The sequence below is a fragment of the Nycticebus coucang genome, chromosome 15 (genome assembly GCF_027406575.1).
Source record: "Nycticebus coucang isolate mNycCou1 chromosome 15, mNycCou1.pri, whole genome shotgun sequence".
In the NCBI taxonomy this organism is placed as follows: domain Eukaryota; kingdom Metazoa; phylum Chordata; class Mammalia; order Primates; family Lorisidae; genus Nycticebus; species Nycticebus coucang.
This window is the reverse complement of record NC_069794.1, coordinates 346966-362005: the sequence shown is the minus strand read 5'-3', so window position 1 is coordinate 362005 and position 15040 is coordinate 346966. Positions and strand designations below refer to the sequence as shown.

General features: G+C 45.4%; 1 protein-coding gene and 1 long non-coding RNA gene across 2 annotated transcripts in view; one reads left to right on the top strand and one right to left on the bottom strand.

Moving 5' to 3' along the window:
• Positions 1 to 3894, bottom strand: part of GAS6 (growth arrest specific 6) — a 31438-nt gene extending 27544 nt beyond the window's left edge. Inside the window, exons 1-2 of the mRNA XM_053564137.1 lie at positions 3637 to 3894; positions 3195 to 3361 (exon numbers count right to left, since the gene is read on the bottom strand). Coding sequence (XP_053420112.1) covers positions 3195 to 3361; positions 3637 to 3715 — 246 coding nt within the window. The 5' untranslated portion in view covers positions 3716 to 3894. The remainder of the gene's footprint in view (positions 1 to 3194; positions 3362 to 3636) is intronic.
• A 126-nt stretch (positions 3895 to 4020) lies between these two features.
• On the top strand, positions 4021 to 14172 carry LOC128566998 (uncharacterized). Its single transcript, XR_008374681.1, has 2 exons — positions 4021 to 4155; positions 13712 to 14172. It is a non-coding gene; the product is annotated as an uncharacterized LOC128566998 (long non-coding RNA).
• Positions 14173 to 15040: the final 868 nt, after the last annotated feature.

Sequence of the window (15040 nt, the reverse complement as noted above, 5' to 3'; positions counted from 1 at the left end):
TGAGGGACTGCCCAGGAGGTCTTGACCTGGACATGTCCTTCCTGTTAGATGCCTCATGCCCCATGTCATAGGGATGAGTCTCTGAGGGTACCTCCCCCTCAGTCCCCTGCTGGGACTCCCCCTAGGGCTGCCAAGTGGCTGTGCCAGAGGGGATGGGGGCTTTCACCTCTGCAGAGTACCCTTCCCAAGGTGTCCCTGATAATCACAGGCTCAGGGAATAGGTCCTTGGGGGGCTTGGCACTGTTTAAGATGGAGGCTTTGAAGCTAACTGCACCCCAAACCCCATGTAGAGAACCTATCTCCATCAGCAGGCCAGGGCCCCCCACACATGAGAGAGCTGGGGGAGGCAGAGGTGGGAGGGAGAGGAGAGAGCAGGGAGACACCAGCCCTACATGAAGTGAGGGTCAAGGCCACAGCCGGATCCGGCACACAGGCTGGAGCAAAGTGCACAGGGCTGGTATGGTCCAGAAGCAAAGGTCGATCGCTGAGATCCTGTAGGGCAGTGGTTCTCAATCTTCCTAATGCCATGGTCATTTAATACAATTCCTGTGGGTCGTGACCCACAGGTTGAGAACTGCTGCTATCGGGGCTATAGGGGCTATAGGGACTGCCCAAGGACGGAGACAGAACCTATCACCAGCCTGACTGCCCAGCCAGGACCTCAGACATAGGGAGGCAAAATGCCAGGAAGGGAGAATAACAATATAAAAAGGAAAACAAGATAAGGACAGGAGGGCAGCTCAGGAAAGCTGGAGGAATGTGGTGGGAGGCAGGAACCAGCTCCAGCCAGTGTGAGATACTATGAGATACCTGGAAGGAATCCAGAGGTGGTGGGAAGGGCTTCCCTCCCAGAGCTCTGGGATCTCAGCAGAGCTTGCCTGACACCAGAGGGAAATGGCCCTGGGAGGAAATGTGCTAACTAACGCCCAGTAAGATGTCCTGCAGGTAGGATGTCAGCGTCCAGCACCCTAGATCCATAGCCGGAGGGAGTGGGATCAGACTCTGATGGTGGGACCAGCCTGGCCAGGGGAGGACGGACATTTCTCACAGCCCTGTGGGAGGCTGGGAGGCCCTGGACCACCAATCGGCCTTACTCTGTTCCACAAAGTGTGAAATGAGCTGTTTGTCAAAGGCAGGGAACTCTGCTGACTTCCTAAGGCTGCCTCTTGCTGAGGGCTCCTGAGCCCAGAGGGAGGGCAGCGTGGAGGGAGGTTAGGACCTCCAAGCAGTACACACCTGGGCTGCGAATGAGGCTAGGAACCAGGCTGGGAACTAAGCCAGTCGCCCCGCCCAGCCTTGTCCCAGCCAGGCCCTTCCCACATTCCACCCTGCCAGGAAACAGAGGGAGAGCTGCCAAAAGCCAGGCCCAATGACAGTGCGAGCTGCACCCGAGGGTGCTAGGGCCCCCAGTGTAGCCGACCACTGCCAGGCAGGGGTCAGGGTGGTCAGGTGGGGAGGCTGTAAATGAAGGGAAAATGTCTATATTGGTGTTCGGGCCCAAGGTGGGGAAGGAGGACCCAGATTCTGGAAAATTACAGGTGGCTGTAGCAGGAAAAGGAGTTCTCCGGTGGGCAGGAGGGCGGCCCCACATCACTGCCTGCAGTGCACATGGGCAGGTGCAGCTGGAGTGCCAAGCCCTCACACAGAGGCTGAAATGACAGTGGCTGAGTTAAAGTCATGGGATGATGAGCACCTTTTTCTTTTTCTTATCTTCATTGCACACCTTTGTAAAGTTATAATTAAAGCATAAAAGCAATTATAATCATTGAGGGGACAGGCTCTACCTGGAACAGGCTGTATCCTGTTAGCAGCAGGAAGGGGGGCTTGAGTCTTTGGGGCCTGGCAACAGGAGCTCCCGGGTGGGGGCCTGTAACTCTGATTCATCACCATCAAGATCCTGCTATGCTGAGTGCACCAGCAGAGTTCCAGGTAAGCCTGGGGTTGAAGGACGTGTACTTTGCCCCTCCCCCAGTCAACCCGACAACCCTGCAGGGGCTCAGTGCACATTAGCCAACCCCCACCCCCAAGAAGGCCCTCTAGACGTTCTGCCTGAGGGAAATGGCAGAGCAGGGGGGTTGAAAGGGAGCAGGGAGACACCAGGCAGAGGCCTGTGCTGCTGGCACTGAGGGTGGCCTGGACAACCCCCTCCCATCTCGGTCACTGCAGTGACCACCTGTGCCTAAGACGCCTTGTTTCAAAGCAGTGGATCTAAGAGGGACTGTCCAGCCCACCACTGGAGTATGAGGCAGAGTGAAAGCTGAATAGCTGCCCAGACCACTCTCACTCCAAGGAGACACTCATTTCATCCCTGTTCTCTAAAAGAAAATTTCCACAGAGCCAGCAACTTAGCTGTGAAATTACCCTGACTTTGCAGTAGAAAATGGCATAACGCAAGTCCACATCATTACCGAGTTTCCAGAGTCACGGGCTCCAGAGCACACACCCTCTGCTGCCCCTCCCCCGGAGCTGCCCTGGCACTCTGCAAAGACAGGATGCAAACCTGAAAGCCAGCCTGTGTCAGCATAGCCAGGCCCTGAACCACCTGAGTCTCAGCAGTATGACACCTGACAACTAGCAGAGTGCAGAAGGGATGCCATGGGACACTGGGCCCCCACTTCCACCCTGCTGCCCCCACGCAGGATCTGCACTATTCCTGTAATCATATTTTTGGACCTGCTGCTGCAAGCAATTCCCGGCCTCAGATCTTTCAATTCCTCTTTTGGGAAAACTCTCCACCCCTCTATGAAGATGGAGGAGCGGCCCTGGGAATCCTCACCTCCACTGCAGCTGGAGCTGTTTGGGTTTTAGCCAGTGCATTTCTTTTATTCTTTGAAACTGGCCTCTCTTCACCCCAGGGAGGCTCTGACAGTGAACACTTCCACGCTGCTGCCTGCACTGAGCATCCACCAGACTGCCTCCCTCCAGGGGAGCATCTAGGGTCCCCGGGGGTAGGCGGTGGGGCTCCTGTGTGCTACCCTTACCGCTACAGTCTCAGTGCAGGGGAAGGCTGGGGCGTGGCTTGGGGCTCGCGACCCAACAGGAGCGGCCCGCGGAAACCCCGAAGGGAGGGAGGTCCGCGGTGCTGCAGGACACCAGTGCCAGGAGTGCGCGCAGGATATCCGCAGACCCCCGCCCCGCGCCCCGCCCGCTGCGGACCCCAGGCACCCTCGCGCACCACTCTGGGTCGCGCTCACCGTCTCGGGGTCGTTCTCGAACACCTCCCGGGCCTCCTCCTTGGTGCACAGCTCCTCCACGCACTCTCGCTCCAGGTGACCCTGCTTGGCCTCTTCGAAGACCTGGTAGGCGCGGCGCTGCCTGGGCCGCAGGAACTGCGCCGCCTCCCGAGCCCGCAGCAGCACGGCTGCCGGGAGAGAAGGACGCGGTCAACCTGCGCCCGGCCCGCCCTGGCCCTGTCCCTCCCCTCCACGGCCCTGCGACCTCTTTCCCGCCCCCCGGCCTGTCCTCATCTCATTCACCCCGCCACAGCCCTGCGCCTCTTTCATGGCTCCCGGGCCTGTACCCCGTCCCTGCTCCCCTCCCGGGATGCTGCGGCGCGCTGCGGGGCCGGACGGACTACGGACACCCGTGCCCGCTCCCCCGCAGTAGTGGGTTCTCGGGACCCCGCGCAGCACTCACTGTGCGCAGACTCGGAGGCCAGCAGGAGCAGGAGCAGCGCGGTGCCCAGGGCGGCGGCGGGCCCGGGCGGTGGCGGCATGGCGGGGGCCGGAGCTGGACCGTACCGGGGCGGGGACGAAGCTGGGAGCGCGCAAGGTCAGAGCGCCTGGGAAGCCGTGGTTAGCCGCGGGCGCCGCGGGGCAGTGGCTCCGGTCATCCTGTCCTGGCAGCTCGGAAGGTCACATCGCTGCGGCGGCACCTTGGGTGCTTGCGGCCGGTCTGGGCGGAGGCGGCGGCGGCGCAGCCGGGTGGCGGCCGGGGGCGGGGCGCGGGGCGGCCGCGGGTGCAGCGCTGGCCTCGTAGCGGGCGGGGCCGCGGAGTCAGCAGCGCTGGGGCCGGTCTGCGCCGGGAGATGCCATTGGCGCGAAAGCAGGTCGGCTGGGCGCGGCCGTCCCCGCGCGCAGACCGGAGGAACTAGCGCGTCCTGGGCGTCCTAGACCGATTGCGTGTCTTTATTCCGGGCGGTTCGGACCGGAGCAGGTACAATGCGACAATTTTCCAGATAAAATGCTAAGATTTAAACCTCTTTCCAACCCTTCCCTCCCAAATCTACTGCACCATTTTTGGGGGTTTTCATTCTTGGGCACATTTTCTCAAGACTTAAAACCACCAAAGATAAACTGAGGTCAAACCCAGTCCCATAGGGACCCAGGGAGAGAGACTAAATTATTTCCTTTCGTAATTCCTGTTTCCATAATGAGGTCTCCCAGGAGAGATTTAAGCTGAATGCAACATTCTGCTTGTTCTCAGAGACCAAGACTTTATGTCTCTTGTCTTGGGATATTTCGCAAAGTCACAGGCAAACATACAAACAAGCCAACCCGAAACATAGCAGAGCCCTTACAGAAACAGGACAGAGGCAGCGGGCCCAGCGCTCCCTCAGGAGTGTGGGGGGTAGAAGCTGGAGAGCTCTGCTCTGGAAACCCTCACCTCAAAATGCAGCGAAGAGCCCCCCACTCAGGAGATGCCTCTGTAATTGAGAGAAGGGAATGTAATTGCTAGTAGAATTCTTTGAGTTTATTAGTTTTAAGGTGGAGTTAATGGGAATGAATACGTTCATTTATGGAAATGAATGTCATAGGAATGTTCTTCAAAGAGAAGTAAAAGCGGAGTAGATAAGTCATGTGCACTTGTCTGAGTCAGGTAACAAGGCCTGGGAAAACCATGGCTGCTTGAAAAAGAATATTTGTTACATTAATTTTCCTGCGTCTGCTGCTCCTGCTTTTTTTTAAAGACAGAGTCTCACTCTGTAGCCCTGGGTAGAGTGCTGTAGCATCATAACTCACAGCAACCTCAAACTCCTGGCTCAAGCGATCCTCTTGTCTCAGTCTCCCAAGTAGCTGGGACTACAGGCTTCTGCCACAACACCTGGCTAGTTTTTCTACTTAGGAGAGACCCAATCTTGCTCTTGCTCAGGCTGGTCTTTAACTCCTGAGCTCAAGCAATCTGCCTGCCTTGGCCTCCCAGAGTGCTGGTATTACAGGCATGAGCCACCATGCCTGGCCTTTCCAGCTTGCTCTTAAAGAGAAGCACTGGTTTCAAAAATCTGGGTGGGTGATGAATTCTTTAGTCAATATTTACAAGGCTCTTTAATTAAGTAGTCGCTCTGTAGAACAAATAATTCATCAAGCACCCACTGTATGCCAGGCAATGTTGGAGGCACCTCTGCTATTTCCTAGGGCTTATAAACCAGCAGCCCCTCGGTAGACTTCAAAGAATGTGTGAACTCCTAGAAATTGATTGCAAGTATTTTCTGCACATTTGTTTGGCTTTGGAAAAAGAGTGTTACATAGTTCATGTAATTTCTGGAGTTATCTGATTAATTTAAGGGTGGCTATCTCTGATGTCTGCTGCTCTGGGTCAGCCTGCACTTGAATGTGAGCCCATTGCCTCAGGTGGTCAGGGGTCAGCATTGCCTCTCTGGGATGGAGACTTTCAGGTTTCCTGGACCTCACTCCCCTTCTCCATATTCCCAAATTCACCCTTCTATTGAGTTAGTTCCCCAGTAATAATGTCTCCTATTGTGTAGCAACTTGGTTTGCTAAAACCCATTCATATGTACTTGCTCACTTTGATTTCAATAACTGGGGAATATAGAAAACAGATATGGGAGCAATGGAGGGACATCTGACTCAAGATAACTCCAAAATGTTCTACCTAGTTATCAGTTCAGAAAATTTTCTCTGGGGCAGAAATGGAAAACGGACAAGAAACAATTTGGATAAAATGTTCCAAAAATGGGAAGAGTTGTCAGGACTATATTATGCACCTAGAAATAGCAATGGTGAAGTTGACAGTCCACTTTCACATCAACAGAGGTCAGACCCCTGTGAATGCCTGACAGGTGGCAAACCAACCTGGGGTTATGGGGTGGAGAGCTGGTGGCTCCTCTTTCCAGGGATAAAATAGGGTGCAAGGGTGAAGGTGAGGTGGGAGTGAAGGTACAGCAAATGAGATGTCTGCAGAGAAATGAAAGCTCTGTACTGCCCTTCTGTCATCACCTTTGTGAGTGTTGATCCTAAGGCAATAAGGCTACTCACTCATCTGCTCATCCAATAAACATGAGTTGAGTACCTGCCATTTTGTCTTAAAAGATGCCATGCTGGTGTTGACAAACCAATTATACAATCATATTTGGGTTTTGATTGCTTGTATTCGGAATGGCTTTATTGAGATATAAAGGAAATGCAGTAACCTGCACACACAAGATAGATGCTGACATATCTGTGTGTACACCTGTGAAACCACCACCACAGTCACATTAAGGAGCACCCGTAATCCCTCCCCCCAAACATCTCTGCCCTAACCTAGATCCCCATCCCTCGGCAAACCACGGACCAGTTATCACTATCAATTAGTTTGCATTGCCTAGAATTTTATATAAAAATATGTACAGGCTATTTTGCAAAGTTCTAAATTTTTTTTATCTGGTTTCTTTCACTCAACATATTTATTTTCAGATTTATCTGCATCATTGCATTTATCCAAAACTTACTCCTTCTGTTGCTCAGTATTACCCACTATGTGGATATGCCCGTTTCTCCTTCACCTGGTGATGGATGTTCATCACCATTTCTACTATTACAAATAAAGTGGCTATCGAGCATTTGCAGGCAAGTTATTGCATGCCCACTTGCTTTCATTTATCTTGGGGAAATATTTAGGAAATAATATCTGAATCTTATGGCAGGTATTTGTTTAACTTTCTAAGCAACTGCCAAGCTATTTTCCAAAGCGATCGTACCTCTTTGCATTTCCACCAGCCGTGTATGAGAGTTCTGGTCACTTGACATCCCCACCAATATTTGTTGCGGTCAGATTTTTAATTTAATTTTAGCCATTCTAATAGGTAGCTAGTGGCACTTCATGATAGTTGATATTGAACAAATATTATTGCGCTTATTGCCATCCAAATAGCATCTGTCATGAAGTGTTGTTTACTTTTGCTTGGGGTGTTTGCTTTTCTAATTGTTGAGTGTACTGAGTTCTAAGTTCTGTTTTCCTTTTTTTCTTTTTTGAGACAGAATCTCATTTTGTCACCCTCAGTAGAATGCCATGGCATCATAGCTCACAGCAATCTCACACTCTTGGGCTTAAACCATCCTCTTGCCTCAGCCGAAGTGGCTGGGACTATAGGCACTTGCCACAATGCCCAGCTATTTTTAGAAATAGGTGCTACTCTAGCTCAGGCTGGTCTCGAACTCCTGAGTGTAGGCAATCTACCCGCCTTGGCCTCCCAGAGTGCACAGGCATGAGCCACTGTTCCTGGCCTAGTTTTAAGAGTTATATTACTATTTTGGCTACAAGTCTTTACCAATGTTTGGTTTAAAATATTTACTTCCAGTCCATGGTTTGCCTTTTCATTCTATTAAAATGTCTTTCAAAAAGCAAAATTCTTAATTTTGCTTGCTGTGCAACTTATTATTTTTTCTTTAATAGATTCTGCTTTTAGGATTAGAGTTACTTGTTTGGCACACAAAAACATACAACGACAATGAACACCACTCAGCAAGACCACTGCCAAACATGGTCTACACAAACATAGTTGTGAGACACTGGTATACAAAGGTTATGAAACCTTACTGAGTTGTTTGTATAGACCTCATATGCTGGCAACTCTGATAGTCATTCCAGAAAAAAAGAGTTCCAAAAATTGCTTTGAAGAGTGGACTAGGTTCTGGGATTGGTGCATAGCTTCCCAAGGGGAGTACTTTGAAGGTGACTATATTGATATTCAGCAATGAGGTATGTAGTACTTTTTAAAGGATGAGTTCTGAAACTTAATTGTCAGACTTTGTATGTATTATTGAAAAGACTGTTTTTTTTTTTCTTCACTGACTTGACCTGGCACCTTTGTTAATAATCAATTGACCACCTTGGTGTGTGTCACACTTTATGGGGGCAAGACATGATTGCAAGAGGGACTTTGCCTAACAACTGCAATCAATGTAACCTGGCTTATTGTACCCTCAATGAATCCCCAACAATTAAAAAAATAATAATAATCAATTGACCATACATATGTGTGAGTCTCTTTATAGACTCTCTATCCTGTTACATTGATTTATCACTCTTTAAAATTAATACTATACTATCCTGATCACAATGGATTTTTAAAAAGAATTAAGGTCCAATAATATAAATACTCAAGCATTATTCCTTCCTGAAAGCTTAAAGTTGTTTTGTTATTGTATCTGTATTTTTTGCATTTATTATTCTATTATGTATGAATTCATTAGAATCAGCTGGTCACTTTCTTTTATTTATTTATTTTTATTGTTAAATTATAGCTGTGTACATTAGTGCAATCAAGGGGTACAATGTGCTGGTTTCATATACAATCTGAAATATTCTCATCAAACTGTTCAACGTAGCCTTCATGGCATTTTCTTAGTTACTATATGTAGGCATTTGTATTCTTCATTTAGTAAGTTTTGCCTGTACCCATTCTAAGATGCACCGTAGGTGTGGCCCCATCCATTACTCTTCCTCCACCATAACCTCCCCCCTCCCTTCCCCTTCCTTGGCCCTTTCCCCATAGTCTTGTGCTATAGTTGGGTTATAGCCTTCATGTGAAAGCTATAATTTAGCTTCATAGTAGAGCTGAGTACATTGGATACTTTTTCTTCCATCCCTGAGATACTTTGCTAAGAAGAATATGTTCCAGCTCCATCCATGTAAACATGAAAGAGGTAAAGTCTCCATCTCTCTTTAAGGCTGCATAATATTCCATGGTATACATGTACCACAGTTTGCTAGTCCATTCGTGGGTCGATGGGCACTTGGGCTTCTTCCATGACTTAGCAATTATGAATTGGGCTGCAGTAAACATTCTGGTACAGATGTCTTTGTTATATTGTGATTTTTGGTCTTCTGGGTAAAACCTAGTAAAGGAATTATAGGATTGAATGGTAGGTCTATTTTTAGGTCTCTAAGTATTCTCCAAAGATCCTTCCAGAAGAAACGTATTAGTGTGCATTCCCACCAGCAGTGTAGAAGTGTGCACTTTTCTCCACATCCACGCCAACATCTCTGGTTTTGGGATTTTGTTAGGTGGGCTACTCTTACTGGGGTTAGGTAATATCTCAAAGTAGTTTTGATTTGCATTTCTCTGACGAATAAGGATGATGAGCTTTTTTTCATGTGTTTGTAGATCGTGCTTCTGTCTTCTGTAGAGAAGTTTCTCTTCAAGTCCCTTGCCCACCCTGAGATGGGGTCACATGTTCTTTTCTTGCTAATACGTTTGAGTTGTCTGTGGATTCTGGTTATTAGACCTTTATCGGAGGTATAACCTGATTTTCTCCCATTCTGAGGGCTGTCGGCTTGCTTTACTTACTATGTTCTTGGCTGTGCAGAAGCTTTTTAGTTTGATCAGGTCCCAGTATTTTTGACACTGCTTCAATTGCCTGGGGAATCCTCCTCATAAAATATTCACCCAGGCCGATTCCTTCAAGAGTTTCCCCTGCACTTTCTTCAAATATTTTTATTGTTTCATGTCTTAAGTTTAAATCTTTTATCCAGTGAGAGTCTATCTTAGTTAATGGTGAAAGGTGTGGGTCCAGTTTCAATCTTCTGTGGGTTGCCAGCCAGTTTACCCAGCACCATTTGTTAAATAGGGAATCTTTTCCCCACTGAATGTTTTTAATTGGCTTGTCAAAGATCAAAAACAGTAAGTAGCTGGATTCATCTCTTGGTTCTCTATTCTGTTCCAGACATCTACTTCTCTGTTTTTGTGCCAGTACCATGCTGTTTTGATCACTACTGATTATAGTACAGTCTCTGGTAGTGTGATTCCTCCAGCTTTGTTTTTATTGCTGAGTAATGTTTTGGCTATTCGAGTTTTTTTTCTGATTCCATATACAACGAAGTATTATTTTTTCAAGAGCTTTAAAATATGACAATGGAGCTTTAATAGGAATTACATTAAAATTATATATTGCTTTGGGTAGTATAGACATTTTAACAATGCTGATTCTTCCCTAGCTGGTCACTTTCTACAGAAAGTCTTCTGAGATTTTAATGGGAATGCATTGAATCTATAGGTCAATTTAGAGATAACGAACATTTGACAATCTTGAATTTTCTGATCTTTGAAAATGGTATATCTTTCATTTATTTAGGCCTTCTTAAATTGTCTCAGCAATGTTTCGCAGTATTCAGTGTGCAGCCTGACACGTATGTTGTCAGATTTCTTTCTAAGTATTTCTCTTTTGGGGGGTTCTATTGTGAATGGCATTCTTTTAAATTTTAATCTCTGATAGTTTCAACATTTGATTTTTTTTTCTTTTTTTGAGACAGAGTCTCACTATGTCACCCTCAGTAGAGTGCTGTGGCATCACAGCTCACAGCAACCTCAAACTCTTGGGCTTAAGCGATTCTCTTGCATCAGCCACCCAAGTAGTTGGAACTACAGGTGCCCGCCACAACTCCTGGCTATTTTTTTGCTGTAGCTGTCATTGTTGTTTAGCAGGCCTGGGCTGGGTTTGAACCTGCCAGACTCAGTGTATGTGGCCAGCGCCCTAACTGCTAAGCTATGAGTGCCGAGCCAACATTTGATTTTTATATATTTATCTTGTATCATGCAACTTCAACTCAATTTTTAGGGTTTTTGTATTTTTAAAATTTAAATCAAAAAAAATTTTAAGTTAATGCTTTAAGTTTAAATCTTTAAATTAATGCTTTAACAGAGTCTCATTGTTGCCCTGGGTTGAGAGCTGTGGCATCATAGCTCACAGCAACCTCAAACTCCTGAAGGCCCAGGCAATCCTCTTGCCTCAGCCTCCCAAGTAGCTGGGACTACAGGTATCCACCACAGTGACTGGCTAATTTTTATAATTTTAATAGAGACAAGGTCTCACTCTTGCTCATGGTCTCGAACTTCTGAGCTCAAGCAATTCGCCTGCCTTGGCCTCCCAGAGTTCTAGGATTCCAGTGTGAGCCACTGCACCGGGCTTAATTTTAATTTAATTTTAATTAATTTATTTATTTTGAGACCGAGTCTCATTCTCTTGTCCATGATAAGAGTATAGTGGTATCATCATAGCTCATAGCAACCTCAAGCTCCTGATCTGAAGCAATCCTTTTGCCTCAGTCTCCTAAGTAGCTGGGACTATAGGTATATGCCACTATGCCTAGCTAATTTTTCTATTTTTTGTGGAGATGCAGCTTTGCTCTTGCTCAGGCTGGTCTCAAACTCCTGGCCACAAGCAGTACTCCTGTCTCAGCCTCCCAAAGTGCTTAAGTTATTAGTTTTGATACTTTTTTTTTTTGTAGATTGAGTATTTTTTTATAGAGATGATCATGCTGTCTGTAAATGTAGACACTTTTATTTCCTCCTTTCAAACCTGCATGCTTTTTATTTCTTTTCTTGCTTTATTGCCTTGTTTAGCAACCTCCAATGCAGTGTTGACTAGAAATGGTGACAATGTATAACCCTGTCTTGTTTCTGATCCTATGTGGAAATAACTTCAGTCTTGCTCTATTAAATATAATGTTAGCTGTAAGATTTTCATAGATATTCTTTACCAGCTTGAAGAAATTCTGTTATATTTCTAGTTTTCCATGAGTTATTTTTTTTTTAAACTAGGAATGGATATTGAATTATGTCAACTATTGAGATGCTGTTTTTAATCTTCCATTCATTAATATATGAATTACTGTCATTGATTTTCAAATGTTAAATTAACCTGGCATCCTGGGATAAACCTCACTTGGTCATGATGCTTTATACTTTTAAATTATTGTTGAATTCAATTTGGTAAAAAATTTATAAGAATATTTGCATCTATGTTTGTGAGAGTATTGATCTATTGTTTTCTCTCCTTGTATTATCTTTGATTTAATATCTAAGAAATGCTGGCCTTATGGAATTCATTGTTAAATGTTTCCTCCTCTTCAATTTTATGGAAAAGTTTGTGTAGAATTGATGTTGTTTCTTAGATGTTTGGTAAAAATCACTAGTGGTATGATCAGTTCCTAGAATTTTCTTTGTGGCACGGTTTTTTCCTATAAGTTTAATTTTATTAATTGATATTCTTTAATAGATCATCTATTTCTTCCTGGTTGTTTTAGTAATTTGTATCTTTTAAAAAGTTTTTCCATTTCATCTAAGTGGTTTATTATATTGGCATAAAGATGTTCACAATAGCCCTTAGAACTCTTTTAATCTCTGTAGATCTGGGATGATGACATTGCTCTGATTCCTGATGTTAATAATTTGTGCACTTCTCTTTTTGTCATCATCATTCTGGCTAGAGATTCAACAATTTTATTGATCTCAAATGACTAGCTTTTGGTTTTATTGATTTTTCTCTGTTATTTTTCTGTTTCCTATTTTCCCATTATCTAATCAAAACCAATTTTTTTTTTTTTTTTTGAGACAGAGTCTCACCCTGTTGCCCTCAGTAGAGTGCCATGGCGTTATTGTTCACAGCAACCTCAAACTCCTGGGCTCAAAAAATCCTCCTGCCTCAGCCTCCTGAGTAGCTGGGACTACAGGCACCCACCACAATGCCTGGCTAGTTTTTCATTTTCAGTAGAGATATGGTCTTGCTCTTGCTCCTGCTGGTCTTTAACTCTTAAGCTTAAGGGATCCTCCTGACTCGGCCCCAGAGTACTGGGATTACAGCTGTGAGCCACTGCTCCCAGCCCCAATCAAATTTTTATAATTTTTATAATTTTCTTTCTTCTGCTTATATTACATTTTATTTGTTCTTCTTTATCCAATTTCTTAAGTAGGAAGCTGAGGTCATTGATTTGAGACCTAACTTCTTTTCTAATATGGATATTTGATGCTATAAATTTTCTTTAAGTTAATACTTTAGCTGCATTTCACACATTTTGAAACCCATATTTAATTTAGTAATGTCCATTTAGTTCAAAATACTTTCTAATTTTCCTTTTGATATATTCACTGACACATAGATTATTTAGAATTGTCACTTGGTTTCTGACAATTTGCAAAGATTCTAGACATCTTTCTGTAATCAATGTAAAATTTAGTTTCATTGTGGCAAGAGAACATAACTGTATATGTCCTGAATCCTTTTTAATTTGTTGAAACTTATTTATGGCCAGAAGATGGTCTATCTTGGCAAACATTCTGTGTTCTCTTAAAAAAAAAAAAAAAAGAATGTGTTATTGTCCAGGGGTCTCTCTGGGCTGGAAGAGGCCTGGCTGCATGGCTGCCAAAACAGGTGAGATAGTGGCGGGGGACAGCATGCTGCTGCATACCCAGATTAGCCCTGAGCTCTGCTTTGCAGAGCTTATATAATAGAAACAGTTTATGTAATAGAAACAAGTGATAGTCATAATATCAAAAGATTTATGACAACTTCCAACCCTTGCAAATCTTCCAGTCTTCGATTTGGGAAGTTGAGCTGTTTCTGGTAAAACCAAGGCAAATGGTCAACAGTCAGAGTGCAGGCTCCAGCAGCTCCTGGTCCAGTGGGAACACACCTTCATGCCAGCAGAGGAAGTCAGGACTCAGGCCTTCTTCACGCATGCCATCGTGTCACCTCTGCCTCTCTTGTCCTAGGAGGATCTGCTGTTCTAGGGAGACAGAATTTGGTGGAGCTGATATGGACATGAGGGCAGAGGTCTTGGACTTTGGACTGACCCCTTCCTTGCTGACTAAGGCAAGACAAGGCAGTGGGCAGGCGATCCTGGGATAGACCAAGTCACACTGTGATGAAGCAATGTGGAAGAAACCAAACCCTGTTGTGTGACCAGAGATGCGAACAAACAGCAGCTTTGCCGTGGGTGTAAACTCACTCCTGTAATTATTAAGTCAAGAAACATACTACACGAGATGAGATGGCGTGTGGCGAAATTATTTATTTAGGGGTTTGATTTTATACCTTTCTAGTCATGTACACACTTAATCTATTATCTGTTATTTTCACCATTACCTCAATTTACCTATCTGAAATCAACTTGAAAGGAAATATCCTGTTACCACATCAACACAATCACTTTTACAGTAAACATCTTCTTCTAGACACTGACTAATCTCTGGACAGGTGTGTAAACAAAATCATAAAGAAGAAAGTAGCCAGAGCGGAACAGAGTTAATGGAAGAATATCTTCAAGCACTCACTCAGTTTACTCAGTATGAAGTAACAACTGTGTCTTTTCCTCAGGGCAGAGCACCTATAGACCTTTGACAATATGTTGTTAACATAGGTCAACCCTGTGGCCCATATCTCTGAGGAAGGAGGAAGGGCGGCATGCCCTTTGACCTCAGGCTTCACGGGATGCACAGCTTCAAAGAAGTGGCTTATGGAATTTTTAACTCCAGGGAAGCCAACCCTGTGTGTGTCCCAGGGGGGCCCAGGTCCCTTAAGCCTCTGGAAAAAAAGCAAGCCATTTTAAACACTGAGCTCACTTTGTGTGCTTGATGTAAGATATGTTTATTTCTAAATATTATCCTACAAACCCCAGGCTATAAATGCTGGTGGGGATGCAAATAAAATTATTAAAAGGAAATTGAATAAATAGCACATGTCTTTTCAGTGCTGAAGTTTGCTGAGCCCTACTTTAAGACAACCTGATGAGCTTTACTTTAATTTTTAAAAGCCTGGTTCAACATAGAGCTTGAAGAGTTCCATACATATCACTTTGGAGAGTGTCTACACTCTTACAGCAACTGTGTGAGCCGTTAGGATTAACACAGCTATTTAAACACACACAGGTGTTTTCATCAGCCTCACAGGACGGGAGTGTCAGCTTGGGAGCTCCAGGACACACAGTGGAGCCAGCCCTCCCCCCCGACCACATCCTTGGGAAGGTCATGAGCATCCCAGGGGAGCCGGGAAAAGTGCCACAAACTGGGCTAGGGGGCTAAAACAACAGAAATTTACTCTTT